General features: G+C 34.4%; 1 protein-coding gene across 1 annotated transcript in view; it reads left to right on the top strand.

The window, feature by feature from the left end:
- Window positions 1-24,756, top strand: part of LRP1B (LDL receptor related protein 1B) — a 1,899,171-nt gene that overhangs the window by 1,067,768 nt on the left and 806,647 nt on the right. The window contains exons 8-11 of the mRNA XM_024243817.3: window positions 5,553-5,775; window positions 8,783-8,954; window positions 12,580-12,723; window positions 18,607-18,843. Coding sequence (XP_024099585.3) covers window positions 5,553-5,775; window positions 8,783-8,954; window positions 12,580-12,723; window positions 18,607-18,843 — 776 coding nt within the window. The remainder of the gene's footprint in view (window positions 1-5,552; window positions 5,776-8,782; window positions 8,955-12,579; window positions 12,724-18,606; window positions 18,844-24,756) is intronic.

Genomic DNA, 24,756 nt, shown 5'->3' with positions numbered 1-24,756 from the left:
ACAGCAGCTGTGCACCAGATGGACCCCATACTTTGCAGTTCAGATTATTGAGAGAAGGGTCCTAGTGACTCCTCTCAGCCTGTGATTTGGTTTCACTTGAATCCCATATTCCTTCTTGGTCTAATTATCTATGAAGAGGGAGGAGATAAATGGTATTATACTATTGAGCATAGGGCTGCCCCTCTCAGAAACACTAAATGGGGCAGGTTTAGGTAAATAAGGACGTTCAATGGGTCAGCCACATTGCCTGACATATCCAATACATGTACACTTTTGGAGGAATCACTAGTGGGAATGTTTCCAGAATATAGAGTAGCCAGCCGACAGTGGGAGTCCATATGTCAAGTTTAATTTCTGTGTGTTTATGTATAAACTGAAAACCAATACAAGAGAGATTTTTCAAACAACAAAAGCGAAATCCCCAAACAAGTAAAGATCAATAAATGTCTTGAATAGTCTTGGCTAGACAGACAAAATAGCTTAATTGTTTATTATCCACATGCTTTCAGTGGCAGAAACTAATAGAATTTGAATTTAAACCTTTTATTTCAAAGACTCATTACTTTTTCAGATTTGTAATTGCATTTTAGAATTACAATGCTAAATATTTAATATTCCTACTTTAATTCTAAATATACCTCAATTACTCTATATAATGTGGAAAATTACTTTCTTGTTCAAGGTTTGTACAAGGTACAATGGCATAAAAAATGAGGTTATATTACTATTGATGCTATTTGGATAACACTAAGTTATTATAAAAACAAGAAAAAAATAAAGTTCCTAGTGCAAACCTTTCTGAGGAAAATATGTATCATTTTCCTGAAATAAAAAGGAAAGCAGTTGTCTTCGTTAAGATAAATTAATAAACATAGAGGGTTTGGCAGACCCTAATCATAGCAATGATTTTTGAAATCTGGCAATATATGGCTCCCTACTCTTATGTCTTACTCCCCTCTTAGCTAGTCCCCATTTTGTATCTTGTTACATAAAATACCTTGTTTTTTTAACTTCACTTCAAAAAAATCTTGTTGTGTAACCTAACTTTTTAAAAAGTTAAAATGAATGATAAGTCATTTCATTTTGAGAGGCTTTTGAAAATTTCTAAATTCCATCAGTAAGTTGTAACCAACATTTAAGAGTTAAGGACAGGGACTGACTATGCAGTTAAAGGACATGGAGAGAACTTTGATGTATTTAAATTCCCTTATGTTTTTTTGAGTTAAAGTACAGAAGCATTATTTAAAATGGATATCACTGGCAAAAGTAATTCTTATTTTTATCAGCTAAAACGATACATGCTTTAAGATGTCAGTATGTATAACAATTGCTTTCCTTTAAAGTACAGAAATGATTGGTGCCATAACTCTGTAAACACAGTGCTCTGTCACTGTCCATGAGCGCTCCCTTTGTGACTTTTGATTTATGTTAGGCAAGTTTACCAATAATACTTGAAGTTTCTTACTATCCCCAACTGTATAAAACTTATATGACTTTAGTGAAACAGGGCTGCTCATATAATCACAAAGATGTCAGACAAAAACAGTTTCCCATATCTGATGGGATAATGATGCCAAAACAATAAAACCCTGTTTACTAGAGAAACTGCATTATGAAAATAAAGAACGGGATGAATAATTGAAAATTTGAAAGAAATGTTTTCTTTTGTGAGCTAATAGTTAAACATCTTAGAAATAGAGACAGTTGTTGGATTTTGGTTTCTTTTAATATTAATTTTTGTTAGTGGAAACTAGAATGACATTTAAAAATAAATGTAGAACAAGAGAACAGCAATGCCCCTTTTTGCTGCATTAACAAAAAAAATAGTTGATAACACAGGTAAGAACAAAGATTTTTAAAAAAGTATTAATATTGCAATCCTAAGGGAATGGGGCATAGGGCTGAATTGGGACTGGTCTCCACAATCTACCATGAGTTTTCCAGGGAGAGTGCTAAACTGGGGGCCCTTGGTTCCTGGTGTGGGGAGATGCTGAAAAAGAGACTAGGACCCTGGAAGTTAAGACAGTTAAGTGTTCAGAAAACATCGAATATGGTGGAATGAATGGGATTCCAAACCACCATTGAAATTCCTTTTTGTGTAATTTTGGGGGTGGATCATAGGCTTTCCCACTGTTTCTAAGCCCTAGGGATAGTAACAATAAAGTGCAAAATATTGCATTTCAGTTCAAAAGGCATAACATAATCTAATTATAACATTATGACAAAAATCAGACAGATCGCAAGTTGGAACATTCTTCAAAACAACCCCTATCTACTCTTTAGAATATTAACGTCATGAACAACAAAGGAAAGCTGAAGAACTGCTCAAGATTAAACGAGTTGAGCAAGAAAAGATGATTAAATACAATGTATCCTGTTGAATTAGATTCTGAATCAGAAATTTTTTCCATAAAGAACATTATCTGTCAAAAGGCAAATTTTGAATAAGGACTATATATTGCACACATTGTTGAAGGTATTGATTATGAGAGATATACTGTGGTTATTCAAGAGAATGCCCTTGTCTTTCTTAACCTTCTTAAGAGATGGATGCTGAAGTGTTTAGGAATAAAGAGTCATGATGTCTGCAGTTTACTCTGAAGTGGCTCAATGAGTATATAAAATAGCCAACGGAACGAAATGTAAACAACTGGCGAATCTAGGTGACGGGTATAGGCATCCATTCTACTATTCTTAAAAATTAAAAATTTTGTGTAAGTTTGAAATTCCAAATAACAAGTTTTTCAAAAAGATGTGACATTTATGGCTCCGGCAAGGACTAACCATAAGGGCTTTGAACCTGTTTCATCTGTAAAATACAAATTATCTGGTACTTTTGTCTCTCAGGGAAATCATAAGGATCCGTGGGATCGTGGCGTTTGCAGAGCACCATTTACTTGTCTATGATTTGGAAAAATATTTTATAGAAAAGAAGAGAGTGATTTTAACCCAACAACATTTATATCATAAATGACATAGTTGGCTTTTAAATATTTAAAAATGTTAGCTTGTGTTTACCAATTGTAATACAGCCATGCCTCCAGTAAAGAATGCCCTAGGAATGAAACTTTTCTCTGTAACAGGAAATTTTAAGGTAAAATTAAACACCGCTAAAAACAAGCACACAAATAAACATTTATGTCATTATGTGACTATAGGCACTCAATAGCTGCAACTTTATGGTCACGTTGCTATTATTCTTTAGAACTCTTTGATATTTTGCATTTCAATCAAAAGTGAACAGAGCTCATCATAGTCAGGAATCTGAAGTCTGAGAAGGTTCAATTTTGATCACTCATATATTTACATGTGCTTTTTTTCATCCTTGGCAGAAACTTGGAGTTATCTCAATCCGTTTTATGATTTAGAAAAAAATATGAGAATCAATTGCATCAGTCTTGTAATAGAAGGTCAAAAAGAATGAAAAATTTCTTGAATGAATAACTTACATTTTCTGAACCCTTCATCATCACCTGGTTTACGCTCTTCCTCCGTAACTAAGCTTCCCAAACACAAGTGGCAAAAATTACTAGTATTTTACTGAATATCAGATTCAGTGACATTTTCTTAATCTATATTCTTCTTTTTTTACTTTGTAAAGTGATTGACCCAGTCAGCCACTCAATTTTTTATTCTGAAAATTTTCTCTTTTAGATGTCTATGAACATCTGTGTTACCACTAACTTCTGACCTCCTTTACTCTTATTTCTCTAATAGCATGCCTCCAAGGTTCTTGTCTTGAGACGCCTCTTTTTTTTTTTCAGGGGTCAGGGGATCTCATTCAATTAAGTCATCTGAAGATGACTTTAGAGAAGGCTTCATCTTCAGACCCACCTCTCCCCTTAAGTACCATGTAAACAGTTGCAATTGCCTGCTTCATAATGCTATCTAAACGTAGTCTCTACATGTCACATGATAGCCAGAACCTTCATTTCTCCATGCCCAAAGTCAAACCACCTGCACACCAACTCCTCTTCACCTCTGTGAAATGAACCAGTGAGAAAAGAAAAATATAAAAGGAGAGGCATTATGAGAAAAAGTTTCATGTAGCAAGAATAATGAACACTGTTCTATAGTAAGAAAGAGTGAAACTGGGTACTCCTTATAGAAACAGAATAGCTATGAACAAATTGATTTATAAGTGAGGAAAACAGAGATGCAGGATGGAAGCAGGAAGAGAGAGAGAGAGAGAGACGGAGGGGGAGAGGGAACGCGTGCATGCCAAGCAGGGATTTGATCGTTTAGCATGACAATGAGACTGCAGGATGTGCCCTTTATTTATTCTTCACTAGACTAGAAGGATCTTCACCTAAATAAATATCACTTGAAAAAATCATTTTCAACTTATGATAAACTGATCTTTCAATAACATTTGGTGAAATATATACTTATAATAAAATCTAGCTTGTACTATTACAAATAGTATGCACTAATGTTTAAAAATTAGTCAATGTCTCCCACAGCAGAGAGAACTAAATTAAAATTAAAGTTTAAATAATGTGTTGAAGCTTTAAAGATACCCCATACTGTTAGATAATGTAAGTATGTTGAGAAAAGTAACTAAAAACTAATTCACCAAGTTTGTAAAATCAAATATTTTATACTCTAGGTAATCTTGATACTGCTCAGTCACTGTAAATTGGATTATTCTTGAGATTGTATTTAAGTCAAGGCAAGATGGTCTTCTATTTACAAATGTAATTTAGTCTCGTGAGTGGGTAATCTTGTTAAATATTGTCAGGTTAATTAAAATTGATTTGTGTTTACTAAACATAGTGAATACTAATCAAATATTAGACACTGAAGTGTTGGAGTTACATTTTAAACTTTGACAGACACCATTAGCACTGCATGAAAGAATTTGTTGTCTCAGAGGTCAACATTACTTTTCAGCTTTTTCTCCAAAATAAATATTAAGAAAAAATGAGAAGAAATGACCTATACTTTTTAAACACAATTTTGTGATTTGGGAATATTTGGGAGAATTTGAGATAAGTTTCGGTGGGGAATTGATTATTTATGTTTTATTTCTGTTGCTACAAACAGCACATTTGCTTTCCGTCTGCTTAATTCCATTCCAGGTTTGCTATTCTCCACCACTCATAGCATCATTGAGCTCCACATAATAACTTTTATAGGAGACAAACATTACCAGGCAATTTGAAAGGCAGGTTGAAGATAAAGGCTGATAGCTCACATGCCCTGGCCTGGTGACTTGGCTCACTTCTGAAGCTTACACCGTATGTGGTCGATGTGCACCAGCTCTATGAGGCTTAAAGAAACATTTCTGCTAATACAAAAATAAACCCACTATAATCATTCGTTTTGGGGAAATTTTACAGTTGTTGGTTAACCTGCTCCCTTATGCCCTGCAATATTCATTAGCAGATTTATCTGTTTATGAGTGATATTATGTGGAAATGGTTATGGGAAGCCAACAGATGTAATCACTGAAATAAATTAGAAGAAAAAGTTCTGATTTTACAGATGGCTCCATCAAATGTGCTTCCCTCCCCCACCCTCCACTTTAACATTTAGTTTTCTTTCAACAGAAAACTTTTCTTTACTGACTACGGGAATGTCGCCAAAGTGGAGAGATGTGACATGGATGGGATGAACAGAACAAGGATAATTGATTCAAAGACAGAGCAGCCAGCTGCACTGGCACTAGACCTAGTCAACAAATTGGTTTACTGGGTAGATCTTTACTTGGACTATGTGGGAGTAGTGGACTATCAAGGAAAAAATAGACACACTGTCATTCAAGGCAGACAAGTAAGTACAATTTTGTTAGACAACGCTCCTAGGGTAATAAAATGAAAGGAATAATACTAAAAAGAATACCAAAATTTGCAATACTGAAAATTTCTTGTAAAGTCGAGCTGCAGTGAGTCATAAAAATTACAGTATATTTCCTATATTAGAGAATGTTCTTTTCACAGTGATATTGTGACATTTCCACAAAATTGGAGATGCCTCTCTTGCTCTGCTCTTTCTCCCTTCAATTAAAAACAGAGAAAACAAGGAAACAAAAACAAAACAACAGAGACAAAAATGCTATATTAGCAAGAAAGAAAAGTATTAAAACAGGTCAGATGTTGTGGCCTATTACTAAAAACTAATTTAAGTAGTTCATTCATGAGGAGCTGAACTATCATCTGTCCCATGTGGCACTGGAGATATTTTGCTAACAAAAGCAAATGCCTGTTCACAAAAGTACCTTTATTATAACAAGTTCTATTAAATTTTGACTTCTGATGTATTCAAGTACTTCCTAAAAAGAGAATTCTGTGAAAGTCACGAAGGTCAAAATTCTTCCTAAATGTGTTACTTTTTACTTTGCTGAATTACGACGTTTTGCAAACAACACTCAGTGAATGCCTAAAAGAGATCTCTAGGTAGAAATCAGCCTTATTTACTATAAATACATTTAAAAATCCGATTTTATCTCACTGATTGCACTTATTTTATGTGAGATTCTTAGTCTATGGAGCTGAAATATGTGAATCTCTTTGGATTCTTTTGCAATGCAAGACAGGTATATTCTGCAATTATCCTCTAAAGTTACTTTTACTTTCTAATCAGCTTTTAAAATGAAATCCTTTCTCCTTCCTTGACAGATAAAGAGATGCACTAATCTGTTTGGGGTGGGGGGGCGGAAAGCTGTTCAATGTTAAATGTGGGCCAGTGCTTTCTCTTTCACCTTCAACTGCCCCAAAAATCTTGATTCCTTTCAAAGCTCTTAGTTACAACCTTAGAGGACCTGATCTCTGAGATGATTATCATGGCCCGTCTCTTTTATTTGCAATTAAAAAATTAAACCTTGTTATGAAGATAGGGAGTTCAAATAAATTTTTTCATAACCACTTTAAAAAGTTTTGAAAGCCTAAATAAAGTGTTTATTCTTTTTTTCCCCATGTCTATTGCCTGTATTTTGCTTGTTCCTTAAACATATGCTAAGTCTGCCACTAAATAATCCAACATAGATACAGTTTTTGAAGTACTGGGGCTGAAGGCAAAATGGTTTACCTACTGCTCCAGGCTTCTCCTACCTCTGCCTAGGGGGTAATTAGCAGAGGCGCTTATTTTAGGGGAAACAGTCTTTTCTGAAGGAAGATAGGGAGGTAGTGAGTGAATTTTATCTTACTGGGTGAACGTATTTTCCACCTTGACCGATTGCCTCTTAGGTAGCAGGCTTTTTCTCCTGGGTTATGAATTGGCAGTCATATGACAACAGTGTTGATATCCCATCACCACAGGCTGCTTGGTTGGTGGCCCCAAACTTTGAGCAATACATGCATGAGACTAATGGCAAAGGAAGAGTCTTGAGCTTGCTTATAATTTTTGTAGGACAAAAGTATTACCCAAGTCAAAATTGGGCCATAGATATCTTTAGTAAATTTGATGTCAGCTAGGTGGAAAATGATATTAGTTAATACACACATGCCTGGACCCACACATAAATACAACACATGCTCATACTGTGGAGTAACATGTACATACAAAAGAACTATTCCAGCTATAACATGGAATAGTTCTCCCTAGTAATTCTTATATTTTATGTCCAACCTAAGGATGAAGAAATGAGATAAAACCCAAAAACAACATGTAAAGCCAGTCTTTTTTTAGTCACATCTCATAAAAGAAGACCAGAAATAGAAGTAATGAGTCATATATGCTAAAAAGATAAATTGAATGTTTTTGTTTAAACTATAGAACTGGCAAGATTTTCTGGTTAAAATAGAACATTTTGTGATTTTGTTCTATAAGTAGTTTTATAATCAAACCACACATACTTTTTCAAATTCTCTTAACTGCAAGTCTGTGTATTAAAAGTGTGCAATGTAATGCCAAAAGTAGTGACAGATGCTTTTTCAACAAAATCTCTACAGCAAATCGAGTGGCAACTTCACTTTACCCTGGAACAGAACCATTTTAAATTAAGTAAAGGAGTAGCCAAAGGCAACGTGCCTAGCATGTGCCTTTTATTCAGAAAATCAGTACATGTATTCTTCTTTTTGTTCCAGGGGAAAACTTTCTAAGTTCAAGACATCCATTCCTCCCCATAAACTCTAAGACCTTTGCCAAAGAGAAGAGCTGGACTGTTAACTAAGTATATGGATAGCAATAAACATCATAATTCTCAAAAGAAACAGTTCTATTTCCTATGATAAATTGGCTTTAGAAATAATGAAATTTCTGAGTGAAATGTTGACATTTATTTACAATGATTGCAAATACGTGATTTCTTTATATATTACTTTCTGTGCTGGAGCAAGTGGTAGTCTAAACATAGCTTGGGACCAAAAAGTTGGATTTTGAATTTATAAAACAAATCTTTGGAGGTGCTTTCTCATTAGTCTTTTCACAGGCAGAGCTATGTTTTTGCAGCTTCTACATATCCATTATTATATAAACAAGTAGCCCTTAAAATCTCTCAAATTATGTATAACAGTGTCATAGGCATATTATTGAATATGCTTGAAAGTCTTGCTCTCACAAGCCTTTGAAAAATAACTACTAAATATGCTCTCTTAATGTCATATGAATACAATTCTCTCCCTACATTTGGAACTGTTTTAAACACTACTATATAATGTTTTCTTCTCCAGAAAAAAAGTTTTAATCAGGGAAATGTTGAACCCCTTGAGAAAAAGTAAATAACATTCTTGTGGTTCTCCTGCTGTGGCCATTTTCCATACTAGTAAATAGCAATCAGCTTTTCTTTCAAATTGCAAGCTACATAATTAAAAATCACAGTTATGTTTTGCCCTCTTTATAGGTCAGACATCTTTATGGTATAACTGTGTTTGAAGATTATTTGTATGCAACCAATTCTGATAACTACAATATCATAAGGATAAACCGATTTAATGGGACTGATATTCACTCATTAATTAAAATTGAGAATGCTCGGGGAATCCGAATTTACCAAAAAAGAACTCAACCAACAGGTAAGTGGGAAAGCTTCTTTATAACCTTCCTAATGGTAGATTGAATGGGGATATAGTCCTTGTGCTTTTGTATGGTGTTGAAGTGAGTGAGTCATAAATTCTCTGCTTTGACAGCAAAAGTGGGCATGTCTGCTTGTTAAATGGAATAGAGCTCCCGTCACAAGTCTAAATGACAGATTGTTCAGTTTCTAGTGAATCGTTTCTATGATAGAATTGAAATGATAGCTAGATTTAGATTCAGGAAGGGGCTTTCAGTCGTGATGAATGTAGACAGGAAACCCAGATGCTAAAGTTATTATTTTTTTCTTTTTAGATATCATTTTGGTAGACAAATTTAAAATCAGGTGACTGCCTTGAAGTATCTGTCCAGTGTTTATTATAGTCATTGGGCTCTGCTAACTTAACATTCCAATTGTTCTTTAACACATATTCATTAAAAAGTAATTTTCAATGAGAAGGCTGCAGTTTTTCTCAGAAAAACAAACCAGTTGTTTCTACAGGAGATTAGTGATGCTGTTCATCAGTACAATTTAGGTTCAATCATATATAAAAAAAGAAAATATAAAAAACCACCAGCAAAAATTTTTACTATATTTTATACTTATATTTCAAATTAAAACTAGCCTAGAATTATCTAAGCATTAACATATATCTAATCATGGCTGTACATTGTCACAAATATGTTTACAACAGATTCAAATTTAAAATTCTGTAGATAGCCTTATTAGAGTTTAATATTAGGATTTATTCATTCATTAATTTTTCATGGACAATCTACTATGTTCCCCGAACTATTCTATGTATACTGTGAATACAGCAGTGAATAAAACAGACAAAATAGTCTTGCCTTTATGAGTTTACACTCCAGTGGAGAAGCTATAATACAAAATAACTAAGTAAATTATGTATTATATTAGAAGGTAATAAGTGCTATAGAGAAAATAAAGAAGGTAAGGTGGATAAAGAATGTCAGAAATGGGAGCAGTCTTCGATTTTATATGGAAGAGTCAGAAGAAGTTCCATTGAAAAGATGACATTGAATAATGACTTGAGGTATTTGAAGGAGAAAGGCATGGGGATTGTACTAATCAGTTTTCATGCTGCTGATAAAGACGTACCCAAGACTCGGCAATTTACAAAAGAAAGAGGTTTAACTGGACTTACAGTTTCACATGGCTGGGGAAGCCTCACAATCACGGAAGAAGGCAAGGAGGAGCAAGTCACATCTTAAGTGGATGGCCGCAGACAGAGAGCTTGTGCAGGGAAACCCCCCTTTTTAAAACCATCAGGTCTCATAAGACTTATTTGCTGTCACAAGAACAGCATGGGAAAGACCTGCCCCCATTATTCAATTACCTTCTACTGGGTCCCCCCGAACAACACATGGGAATTCAAGATGAGATTTGGGTGGGGACACAGACAAACTATATCAGAGATATCTGGGCAACAACATTGCAGGTGGTGGGATGAACAAACACAAAAGCCATAAGGAAAGAACATGTCTAGACTGTTCAAGGAGTGGCAAGAATACCTGTGTGTGTAAAGCAGAACAAACAAGGAAAAGAGAAGTAGGAAATGAGGCTGGAGAAACAAAGGAGGACCATAACACGTAGGGCTCTGTAGACTATTATAAAAAACTTTTGCTTATACTTTTAGTGAGATGGGAAGTCCTTAGAAAGCATTAAACAGAAAAATCTCACGGTATGGCTAACATTTTTAAAGAACCAATATGGCTACTCTGTTGATAATAGGTAGTAGAGAGGAGAAGGTTGGAAGTTTACAGAGGGTGGTAGATTGGATCAAGATGGCAGCAGTGAAAGTGGGAAGAAGTAGTGAAATTCAGAATATAGGCAAATGTAGAGCCGATAGGATTTTCTGATACATTAGATGTGGAGTATAAATAAGACAGTGGTCTAGCTACAGAAGTTGGAATAATTTAGTTATTTTTTAGATGGGGAAACTAAGCATGGAGTGAGTTTAGGACAAAGATAGTAAATTTAATTTTCATGAGTTACTTTAAATGTTTATTATAAATTAAAGTGAAAATATCCAGGGGATATTTAAATATACAACTCTAGAGTTGAAGGGGGAAGTCCAGGTTTGAGATACCAGTTTGGGAGTCATTGACAGACAGGTCACATTTAAAGCCATGACTATGGATGTGAACACCAAGGCAGTAATTACAAATGGAGAAATAAGCATTCCAAATAATGGACACTGGTATGCTCCAGCAATAAGCCAAAAAGAATAGGAAAAACCAAAAGAAGAGACTGAGATGAAGCTTCTTAAATCCAATTGACCATTGGATTTAGCAGCATGAAGCTCACTGGGATCTGACAAGGGCAGTTTCAGGATTAAGTGAATATATGAGTAGAATGGGTTTGAGAGAGAGAAGAAGGAAAAGAATTGTAGAAAATGATCATTGGTAACTTTGCATAGTGTGGACGTAAGCTAGAGCAGAGAAATGGAGAGCTAGTTGAAGGAAGGATTGCTGTGAGAATTTGGGTTAAAAGATTTTTGATTAGATGTAGAAATAATGGTGTATTTGTATGTTGATGGGCATGATCCAATGGAAAAAGCAAAAGTGATGGTAAGAGTTAGAAAGTGGAGAGTTGGTGATTAGATGAGGAGATGTGATCTATTATATAAGTGGAGTCAGGTTGGAAAATAACAGTAACACTCTTGGCAGGGAAAAAATAGTAAAAATTGCATTTCACTCATCTTCCCACTTAGAAAATGAAGAATACAAAGATAATAGGCATAATTTTTAAAAGCATATTAGTTTTATTATGAAGAGAATACTGCCATGATATTCATCACCATTTCAAACAAGTGGGTGATCTAAAAGAAACATAATTACAATAATACATAAAATCTTACTCATATTATTCCTATTCTTTCTTTTCACTTTGATCCATCTTTCTTTTCTCATCCTCTCCATATAGTACTTTTCTTACCTTTTCTCTTTAGTAGCTTTTATGCTCACAAAATATTCTTCTACGCCTCAATATCTGTACATATACTCAGCCTCCACCATTTGACAACTACACACACACACACACACACACACACACACACACATTTTGTGGTAAGGGTCTCAAAATGACAATAGACTTAAAAATTTAAAAAATATTTTGCCTCAGCACTTCTCAACAGTGTATAGATAATCACTGAATCACATTTCCTCTAGTTTGGTTGCCCATATGATGAATCGTTTCAAAGGAAATCCTTTCTCTGTTTAACTACCTAACCTGGGATTATTTTTATGGATCTTTGTATTCATTTTAGAAATTGGTATTTTTAAAAAGGATGAGAAGCATGTACAAAAAAAGTCATGTTACTTTTATTTTGCTCACCGGTGAAGAGTTTAAATTAATATAAACACATTTTATTTCTTAGAATTGTTTTTTTAAATGCTCACTTAGGAGGATTTTGTCAAATCCCTATGTCCTCTTCTATGGTGTTTACACTCTTTTGCATTCGATTATGGTGCTAAATAGTTGAGTATACAAAATTTTGCTAAGATTCCCTGTTTTTACACTATAGAAATTTTGACATACTGATGCACATAGTTATCTTATCTTTGAACCTGAATTTCACGCATGCTGTTTTTTATTTGTTGTAGTCAGAAGCCATGCATGTGAAGTCGATCCTTATGGAATGCCAGGAGGCTGTTCACACATCTGTCTACTCAGCAGCAGTTACAAAACTCGGACCTGTCGCTGCAGGACTGGCTTCAACTTGGGAAGTGATGGCAGGTCATGCAAAAGTATGTTGTTAAAATAAAACATTTGCCAGCAGCTACCCCTTTAGAATAGGATTTTAAGTATTAATTAGTAGCATCAACATCAGTCATAACATGAGACTTCAACAGGTGAAGTTTGCCTGCAAATATATACTGTCCATTTTTCTCAAAATAAGTATTTTTCTTTTGTAGTAATATGAATGAGAAACTAACCAGGCTATAGAGTCACTAAATTTATTGATTTTAGGGAAACATATGTTGAGTAAGATTTTTAGAAAGATGCTTCCCTTAATTCCCTAAAGAATGTATTTGAGCTAATGAGCTGGAATGATTAGTTGATCAGATTTCCTCTTATTTGAACCAATATGCTACTTCTCATAATAGGCGTGTTGCTTGTTTCGACAGAAATCTGTGTATAGTCAGGCTTCATTTTATCCAGCATCACTGGGGAGTGAATTCACTCCATGATTTAATTTTTCAGGTAGCTGAAGCTATACTAATTAGAGATCCAACATTTAATGATTTTATCAAAAAGTTTGAACGATTTTATCAAAAAGTTTTCTAATCTCTTAGATATATCTTTGTTTTATTTTTAAAAAGGCCAGAATAATTTATTTTAATTTAAATATGGTAAAAAGGATTTTAAAAATGACTTTCATAACTTAATATTTTGCACAGTAATTAGTTAAGGTCTTTTCCTGGGGTCTTGATAATCAGGTATAGTAGAACAGCCCTGATTGAAATGATCATAGTGGGGACTGTTGGTCTTTAAATGTTCCCCAAACACCATTATTTTTAATTTTATGATGACTGCTTTTTACAGTGTCCAGTTTGTCTTTACCTTTGTCATAGTGACAGCTTTTTATTTCTGTCTGTCCTCTCTCTCTGGTCACAATCCTGTCATCTCTTCTACCCTCTGGTCGTGTGCTTACTGAGGACTGTGAAATTAGATCACTAAATGTGTTAGAATTTGAAGTCTAAATGGTTAGAGCTACTAATAGAATATATAGTTTAAAATGAAGAATCAAAGAGGCTAAACTATGTTAAAATGTATGCATTTTTGTACTTTGTTTACATTTTTGATTTGTATTCCTGATTTTGTATTAAATGCTGGGAATGTGAAGGTAACAGGTCTCATGTTTCTAGGCCTTCTGGATAATTGAGGGTACTGAGTTTGAAGCCTCATGATAAAAGAAGTTTTGGGTGTGGGTGCATGTGTGTCTATGTGGTGCGTGATTTAAAAATTGATCTGGATGCCACTTGGGAAATATAATCACAAACACACACACACACACACACACACACACATATATACACACATGCATATGTGCATACATACATACACACATTGGAGGAAAAACATAAGATCAGAATTGCATATTATTCAATCGTCCCTAATGTAGTACACACCTGGAGTACATTAATACTCATCAGAAACAATTCCGGCTATTTGAAGCAACAAGACATTTAATGCAAATGGGTGCCTACAAAATTATTTAAAAACCTGGACCAGTAGCTTCTAGACTGGGTCTTTGGAACATTCCCCCAAACACCATTAAACCAACCTGGTTGAAAGCTAGAACATCTACCATACTCAGAAGCTAGAGCATCTGGAAGCCACAAATGAAAATGTTAACTTTAAAAACATACCATTTAGCTGAGATCCAGGGATTAGAAAGCTTGCCCCACAACTATCAGATGCAGAGTTAAGTCACATCTGATAGTCCCTAACTGGCAAAAAATAAAAAAGAGGAGGAGAGGAGAGACACTCTGTTCCTCACCTCTTGATATAGAATGGAAGAAGACTGCTGTGGAAAAATTCAATGTCTCCATTAGATTCATACCAGCAGAAGTGGCAAAAAGGGGACCTTTGCCTCACTTCCATATTCTAAACTTGAGCTAGCATATCTGATTTTAGGTAGTCAAATGAAATCCACTACCCTTGGCTATATGAGTGTCTGTGAAATGTATTTTTTAGTATTCAATTGTCTATAGTACAAGAAGACACACTAGAGAAACTTAAGTAGGTATTAAAGAATACCTAGGAAATGACCAAAGAAAATAGTGGGGAAAATCATTACCATTCTTATTTAAAACATACATACCTACATACACACACAAACAATCACACATATTACATCAATGAAGTACTAGGTTTATCAGTTACCAATTAAGTCATCCATTAGAAGTAACAACAAGGGCGAGTGTTGTGGCTCAGGCCCGTGATTTCAGCACTTTGGGAGGCTGAGGCAGGTGGATCACTTGAGCCCAGGATTTCAATAAGAGCCTGGGCAACATTGCAAAACCTAGTCTCCAAAAAAACTACAAAAATTAGACAGGCATGGTGGCACACTCCTGTAGACCCAGCTACTTGGGAGGCTGAAGTAGGAGGATAGCTTGAGCCCAGGAGGCAGAGGTTGCCATAAGCTGAGATATTAGCAAAATGGGTGCTGTAAAACCAGGATTCCTATGTATTGCTAATATAATTAGAAATCGATATCACAATTGGTAAGACATTTGCTAATAAATATAATGATCATAAAACTGACAACATCATTTTACAAGTTGTCCTACTTTACTTTTGATTAAGGAAATTCAATGTATTTATAATAATAGCAACTCAGAAACAATATAGCTATCCAACAATAGCTAAGCAGCTGACTATATTACGTTGCTTCTCTAGTCGGAAATAGTATGCTGCCATTGAAAGGAAAGTTTTTGGAGACTTTTTAATGGCTTGACAAAAAGTCATTACAGTAAAAAGAATTTATATACAAGATCCCAATTTTTGAAAAATATGAAAGTATGTAAGTATCTAATCTTGATAGAAAATACTCTAGAAATGTTAATGATTTTCAAATGTATCAATATACATTAAAATAAAATAAAGTATTATTTTGAAAGAAATGCCCTTGATATCAGGTAGACACTGAGAGGCTATGAGGGCAATGAAGACAAGGATGTTAGTGTACTTTATTCTGTAATTTCATCTAAGAAAATGTGTGAAATGCTAAATTGAAAAAAATATGCTTATCTCAGTATTATTATAATGATGAAAACAGAAAACCATTTGGAAAATGACTTGGTAAATTATTATATATCAAATAGAAACAAGGCTTAAGATAATGGTTCAATATAGACAATAATCTTGATTCTAAAATTAAACAATAAGAGCAGAATATAAAATTGAGTATCTACTTTGATATAAGTAAATACACATTGAAAAAATACCTACATACATTAAATATGAAACAGTCATACAAAGGAATGCTATACAGCAATGAAAATGAGTGAAGTATGACTACAAGAAGAATGGATGACTATCAAGGATATAATAAAAATAATATTAATCACAGAATTCACACATGCAATTCAAACATGCAAAATTAAACAATCTGCTGCTAGGAAATACACTACATATGTGTTAAAACTCTTTTAAAAATTTAAAATAAACACAACAATCAAGATATCGGCTCTTTCTAAGTTGGAGGAGAATGGGTTTGGGGCACATTTATGTCTTCCAGTATACTGGAAATATTCTTCACATTCGTGCTAGGTACCTGGGATTTGTTTTATTTTTATTCTTTATATATTAAAATATGTTATCAGTTCCTGTGCTAGTTTGCTGAGAATGATGGCTTCCAGCTTCATCCATATCCCTGCAAAGGACATGATCTCATTCTTTTTTATGGCTGCATAGTATTCCATGGTGTATATGTTCCACATTTTCTTTATCCAGTCTCTCATTGATGGGCATTTGGGTTGGTTCCAGGTCTTTGCTATTTAAATAGTGCTGCAGTAACCATACATGTGCATGTATCTTTATAGTAGAATGATTTATAATCCTTTGGGTATATACCCAGTAATGGGATTGCTGAGTAAAATGGTATTTCTGATTGTATATGCTTGAGGGATCTCCACACTGTCTTCCAGAATGGTTGAACTAATTTACACTCCCACCAATGTAAAAGTGTTTCTATTTCTCCACAACCTTGCCGGCATCTATTGTTTCCTGACTTTTTAATACTGGTCATTTTGACTGGTGTGAGATGGTATCTCACTGTGATTTTGATTTGCATTTCTCTAATGACCAGTGATGTTGAGCTTTTATTCGTGTTTGTTGGCTGCATAAATGTCCTCTTGTGAGAAGTGTAAGTTCACATCCCTTGCCCACTTTTTGATGTTTTTTGTTTTTTTCTTGTAAATGTGTTTAAGTTCCTAGTAGATTCTGGATACTAGTCCTTTGTCAAATGGGTAGATTGCGAAAATGTTCTCCCATTCTGTAGGTTGCCCATTCACTCTGATGCTAGTTTCTTTTGCTGTGCAGAAGCTCTTTGGTTTAATTAGATCCCATTTGCCAACTTTGGCTTTTGTTGCAATTGCTGTTGGTGTTTCAGTCGTGAAGTCGTCGCCCGTGCCTATGTCCTGAATGGTATTCCCTAGGTTTTATTCTAGGATTTTTATGGTTTGGGTTTACATTTAAGTCTTTAATCCATCTTGAGTTAATTTTTATATAAGGTGTAAGGTGTAACCAAACCCTGCATGTTCTCACTCATAAGTGGGGGTTGAATAATGTGAACACATGGACACAGGGAGGGGAACAACACAGAACGGGGCCTGTCAGGGATGAGAGGCAAGGGGAGGGAGAGCATTAGGACAAATACCAAATGCGTGTGGGGGTTAAAACCTAGATGACTGGTTGATAGGTGCAGCAAACCACCATGGCGCATGTATACTATCTACATAACAAACCTGCACACTCTGCATATGTATCCAGAACTTAAAGTAAAATTTTTAAAAAAGTTATCAATATTCTTTTATATATATTTAATATTCAATTACCCTAATTAAAAAAAACACAAGAAAATAAATGTTAATATACTTTGTATTGTTAGGTTTATAAATAAGTGCTTATTTTTAATTTTATTATTTTCCAAATTTTAATAATATATTATTTTACTTTACTATGAATATCAATTATTGTGTGGTTATCCAAATACAGCTGAGTCTTTTGTATCTTCAGTTTTATTAATAAAGCTCAGTATGTTTTTCCTTGTATATAAAAATTATTTCCTTTAAAATTATACACAGTTAACCAAGTATAAGATGCTCCGATAACTGCAGAATCTTGTATATATTTTTATATAGAAGTCTAAAACAAGGAATTCATTTTATAGAAAGAGCTACCTTGATGCTGACATTTTAAACTCAGGAGACAGTTTTTTGCTTGGGGTTTTCATTTTCGTTTTGTTTTTGTTAAGGCCTGTGTTGTACATCAAAGTTACTGTCAGACAGCATCAGCCTTTAACATTCTAATTAAAATTTGAAGAAAAAGGGATGCTATAACTGGTATTTAATTTTATTTCTAAAAAGAATAAGTCACATGTTTGGGCAACTGTAATATATTCACGTGCAAGTTAGTGATACTATATGATTCTTTGTTTGCCTCTGACAATTTGTAGATGCAAACTTGGGGTTGGCGTGTCTGAAATTTTCTGAAGTTTTTAGCATTGTCAAATATAATGAATGGTACAGTTAGTATCGACAGAAAATGCTAGATAGATTGTAATACATTATAAAATTAAATGTGCCGGATGTTTTAATAAATGCCCATTTTACAAGTTACAAGTTATCTAATGATCTGTCATGTTTTTGCTATCCAGGCAGTTACAGACAAAGGGATAATTTACATATAACCCATTTGTGGAAGTAATTTCTGTTTTAATTAAAGTAATGCAATTAGCTGGCCTTCTTGCATCAAGATACATTTGGCATATTTTAGAGTTTAATTTTTAGCATTGAATTTAAAAAACGCTAATTGTGCCAGTTAATTAAACGGTGGCATTATGCAGTGTAAAGAAGATTAAGCAGCATCAGTTGTTTATGTTTGTAATCTTTCCTCTGCAGGACCAAAGAATGAGTTGTTCCTCTTTTATGGGAAAGGACGCCCAGGAATTGTTAGAGGAATGGACTTGAATACCAAGATAGCTGATGAATACATGATCCCCATAGAAAATCTGGTAAACCCTCGTGCTTTAGACTTTCACGCAGAAACCAATTACATCTACTTTGCTGACACCACCAGTTTCCTAATTGGCCGGCAGAAGATAGATGGCACAGAGAGAGAAACCATCCTGAAAGATGGTAAGTGACACTGTGACATTAACATCAAACTACCCAGAGATAAAGCACTTTAAAAGGATAAATCCAGTGTGTGTCAGACTAGCTTTAAGCGGAACTCAAGTTCTTCTGGATGGTTCAAAAATATTTTTTAATGTTATTTCTTCAGTAACATTGTTTCTCTGTTTTCATACACCAGTGTATTAAAGCCTTCATTATAAAATGGGACTTGGTGTTGTCTACTATATTCTAAATATTATCGGAATTAAAATTGAACTATTATCCATCTTCTGGGAAATGTCAATTTACACTGATATGTTTACAGTGCTGTATGGTAGAAGACGAAATTTAATAGGATTTCAGAGACTTTTGTAATAGTTGGTTTTCATTAGACTAATGATCATGTCCCTCAAAATGCATGAAAAATATCAATGTCCACATTGTCATCACAATTCTTGCATTTTATTTTTTACTTTACACATCACTGAAATGAAGTTTTCTAGAGTTGCCCTTGGAATATCAATATCTCCAGAGAAACTTGAAACATTTATACCTATTTTTATTTATAGGTACATATATGAAGTTATATACATGAAAACAGATATACATGTATTTTAATAAAACCAATGTATTTTATAAATTGTTTGGCTTAGGAACAAGTAATCTAGTAACAAAACAATGTTAACTTTGGTATCAGTAGAAAAGATTGCAAATAATAAATCAAACCAGATCTTCACTGGCTGCCAGTCATTTTTAGGTATGTTAACTAATGATTCTGGACCTGTTTCCTCATATATAAAGTCTGCTTACTTCTTGAATATTTTAGAAATACATGATTTGAGGAACATTAATTGTGTGCTTACTGTATGAAGGACATCATGGTAGCTATATTGCAGGAGATAAAAGGAATTTTAGGGAATGACTTCTGCCTTCAAGGGGTTCATAATCTACCTTTGGAGATGATATAAGCACACAAAAAGTTTCAAGACACTGCAGCATTTAATTAATAAGTTCAAAGCTGTCTTGAAGAAATATATAATTAATAGAGAATGCCTATGTAATGGGTATTCACAGGAAGCAAGAGATATCTTTATGTGGGTATACTCAGAGAACTCCTCGGGCAGGAGATGGTGTTTGGACTAGATCTTAATGGAGAAACATTAAAGAGGGAGAGGAGGATGTTTCTGCAACCAGAAATTCCATGAGAAAAAAAGAAAAGCACAATCTCTAGAAAGAGGGTGTGGGGGACCTAAATGGAAAGCTACTGGAGGTTCCTTTACAGGTAATAATGGCAGAAGAGAGTCGAAAGTGAAAGGCGCTAAAATGCGTTAAAATAAAGGGCCTTGAATGTAAGTGAAGGAGTTTGGAAAAAATCCCAAAAGAATAAAAGGAAATGCTTTTGAGTCAAAGAATAATGTGAATGAAGTGATATTTTGGGAGGATCAATCGCGTTGTTTGGTGCAGAATGAATCAGAACTTCATTGAGATGAGAAAATAAAAGCAGAGAGATAGACTATTTACAGCATGGATGGTATTAAATGGTGGTCTCTCCAATCTTTTAGAGGAAATGAGAGCATGAGAATATTCTTCATTCAACACAACCTTACTTTAAATCAAACCTGATAAAAAGTATACTTTCTATGCTAAAATAAAAACGTACCTGTTTTTGTCTTTATTATAATTTATGGATTAAGGCAATGTAAATCCTGCATAATTTAAAATTCCAAAGGAGTATCTAATTTAAGTTAAGATTTTCACTTTAAATTGGATGTGACAGAGGCTGTCTGCCTACTTTTCTTAATGTGATAGCAGATGATAGGGTCCTGACAGTTTTAGATGGACAAAGAAATTGCACATTCTGTCTAAGTAGATAAAATTTACGTTGTTTTGTTTTTGACGCAGACACTTTCATTTATTATTATTATTATTATTATTATTATTATTATTATTATTAGAGTCTTGCTCTGTTGCCCAGGCTGGAGTGCAGTGGTGTAATCTTGGCTCACTGCAACCTCCGCCTCCGAAGTTTAAGTGATTCCCTTGCCTCAGCCTCCTGAGGAGCTGGGATTGCAGGTGTGCACCATCACGCCCGACTAATTTTTGTATTTTTACTAGAGACGGGGTTTCACCATGTTGGCCAGGTTGGTCTCAAACTCCTGACCTCAGGTGATCTGCCTGCCTCAGCTTCCCAAAGAGCTGGGATTACAGGCGTGAGTCACCATGCCTAGCCGACACAGACACTTTCAAGGATTAAAATGCAACATAGAGAGTTCTTGGTTTCCTTTTAAACTGTGTCAGTTCCCGTACTATGACTGGATGTTCCTGCTAATAATCTTAACTTTGAGAATAATATCAAGGACATTGGTGGTTCTTTACATTCCACCTATCACAACAGAGATCAACTCTAATAGCCACAATGACCGCCAGGCATATCTGTCCAGTACTGCTTTGACAGTATGAAGATTATGAGAACATTTTGCAAATTTTCACACCTGAAATACATTTAACATTTTTGTCTTTCTACACAAGGAACAGCTTAATATCTTTTTACTAGTTTATCTTTTTTCTTTCCATTAAAGAGAATAATGATACACATTACAATATGAGATTAACATGTCAAAGCAGAGACTTAGATTTGGCAAATGACAACTTGTCATTCTTGGCATCAGAAAAATTAAATTCTATGTGTGTTCACTTACTTAGGTAGAGTGTTTACCATTCAACCTGAAGACTGTGAGGCAATGCTTAGTTTGACAAATGATTTGGAAGCTTGATAGAAATTCTGAGACATTGATAAATTTATATAGTTTGAAGTACAAGAGTTTGCTGTTTGTAAATAAACATAAATATCTTGGACATCTTTTATGTAAGCTCAGATTCTCCCACTTAAGAAATAGAAACAACATTTCCAAAAAAATCCGTCTTTATTCATTCTTTGATTTTTTTTCTCCTAGAGGTTTATTGAAAACCTCCTAAATGTTGCATATACTGTTGGCTTTGAGGAATCTTGTGGGTGAAAACAGCAATTAAATCAATGAGAAAGGAAATTGTCCATTGTTATATTTACATGTATCTCATTTCATCTGCTAAATGAAAACATATTACTGATTTATTAAAGATAAACTTCACTTCCGTAAGGACAAGATATTTACTATGTGAATTTTTTCACCCACCTAGAAGTTTTTGTCAAAATTTTTGTAAAATTCATACTCTTCCTTTTTAAAAAATTAATTACTTGATTTATTATTTTTCAGTCAATAAAAAGTGAATGCCGTATCCGGGCCAGGTGCTGTTCTAGGTGATAGGAATGCTTCAGTAAAGAGGATAAAGCTTCATATTTAGCTTATATCCAACAGCAGAAAGGAAATAATAAGCAAGTAAACATGTAAATTAATAAGGTAATGATAACAGCTATAAAGAAACTAAAGTAGGGTACTGTGCTAGAAAATAAAAGGTGTATCAACAGGAGGCAAAATTAGATTAAATGGTTAGAGAATTTAAATTGCCATTCTTGCCAGGTATAATTGTTACTTTCTCTAATAGAACAAGATAGATGCTCTTTCTAAGACTGAATTCATTTTTATCTTCTTGAGTATACTTTCCAAGATTTATTTTTCATTGCAATATGAATTATAATTTTACCAGAAAGGAAATAATATAAAAATGGTAATTTACTATTCAATTTATTGTTACATGTATTCCACTAGTGCAGTACTTGTTTTTAAACTGTATACCTTCATTCTACTCAAATACAGATATTTAAATAGAAGAAATGTTAAAATAACCTTTCATATCATTTCATATTTTTAAAGTATTAAAAAGAATTCAAAGCATTTTTACTTGGATTTGAAAGTTATTAATGCTTGCAGCTTTAACAGAAAAACTGTAGTTTCCATAGATCCCATAATTAAACTGGGGACTTGAGGTCACTGTTTTACATAACACAAAGGCTTTCTTTACCAAGCTTTTTTCAAAATAGACATATAGGGATAATGTGAGTTGAAAAGGGTGGTAATTTTGCTGCTTCTTTTGTTGTGGCATTGATGAACTAAGATTCAATTCATCTACTTCAAGTCGTAAGTCATATTGCAAGTAAAATAATGCAAACATAAGATTTATATGTATAGTTCTTCCAAACTGTGATTCTTTTCTTTTCTTTTTTATTTTATTTATTTATTTATTTATTGAGACAGTGTTACTCTGTCACCCAGGCTGGAGTGCAGTGGTGTGATCACGACTCACTGCATCCTCCTCCTTCTGCACTCAAATCATCTTCCCTCCTCAGCCCCTCAAGTGGCTAGGAACACAGGTGTGTGCCACCACGCTCAGCTAATTTTTTTTTTTTTTTGTATTTTTTGTAGTGACAGCCTTTCACCATGTTGACCCAGCTGGTTGCAAACTCCTGGGCTCAAGTGATCCACTTGCCTGAGCCCCACAAAGTGCTGGGATTACAGTCCCCAATGGTGATTTTTATAATTTTACATAAAGTATGGGCCCAAGAGTACAAAACTTGACCTCTATTATAATTAGATGCAAGTTTGACAAAACATTCTGTCCTCTAGATGTATCGTTTTAATTTTAGACTATACCACCTTATTTTGTGATAATAAAATCAATGACAGCAATAATAGAGAACATTTAATGCATACTTACTGTGTATCAAGATTGCTCACCTTTTGTTCATTGTCCCATACAATCCACTGAACAACTCCCCAAGGTCAGCATTATTATTAGCTCCATTTCATAGATCAGAAATTGAGACTCAGATAGGTAAAGTCTTTTCTCAAAGTCACATAGCTAGTAAGTGATACCACTTGTCAAGACTGTGAAAATGCTGAGATTTTATTATGTTTGTAAACTAAAACATTAGCCTGCTACACGTTCATGGATGCTGGCAGAAGACATGACACTTCAGAGACACAATACAGTTTATTACTAAGATCAATAACAATAGCCAGAGTATCTGCAATTTTGTTTCAGGATCCTGATCTTTACTCCCTGCAGGGTAACCCAAAGGTGACACTTGCACATACCATGGCACCTGTTACAAGAGATGAATCTGGAGCTTAGGGAACACCAATTTTTTTCTTCTCTAACAATAAGCATGCATGTTCATTGCTCCAGAAAAAGTTGCTTTCTCCATCTTCTAAGCCCATGAGCAAACCTGCCTTTTGCTTCAGAGAGAGATATAATCTCTATCTTCCAAGGACATTTACCTTATTAACATCCTTGAAAACAGAGTCTAAGGCACTTGGCTTCTCTTTTCCCAAGGTGGAAAGAAATGTGAGAGAACCTTGGAACATTGTCTCAGCAATACTGATATGCAAGTTCTGTGATGTGATTTTGGAGTCTGTGGTATGCTGAACAATGCCCTCCAAATAATATCTAGGTCCTCATCCCCAGAACCTTTGACTCTTACCTTGTATGGGAAAGGGGACTTGCAGGTGTGATTAAGTGAAAGGATTTTTGATGGGAGGAAGATACTGCTTTTTAAAAAAAATTTGTTGACATATAATAATTGTACATATTTATAGGGTACAAAGTCATATTTGTACATATACATACATGATACAACATGTAATGATCAAATCAGGGAAATTAGCCTATTCATCACCACAAACATTTATCATTTCTTAATGCTGTGATCATTCAGAATCTTCTTTGCAGTGTTTTGAAAACGTACACCAAATTAGTGTTAACCATATTCACTCCCTGCAGTGCTAGAGAACACTAGAACTTGTTCCTCTCATATAGCTGTAACTATGTATGTGTTGAGGATCTTGAGATAGGAAATTATCTTATCTAGAGGTACTCTAAATGTAATCACAAGGAAATTTATAAGGGGGAGGCCAGGACAAAGGAGAAAGTAGGGGTTGTGACTATGGAAGCAAGAGGTTGGCATAATACAAGGAAAGGGCCCTGAGCCAAGAAAGGCAG

This window comes from Pongo abelii, chromosome 11 (assembly GCF_028885655.2).
Source record: "Pongo abelii isolate AG06213 chromosome 11, NHGRI_mPonAbe1-v2.0_pri, whole genome shotgun sequence".
Classification (NCBI taxonomy): Eukaryota; Metazoa; Chordata; class Mammalia; order Primates; family Hominidae; genus Pongo; species Pongo abelii.
This window is presented reverse-complemented; position numbering and strand designations above follow the sequence as displayed.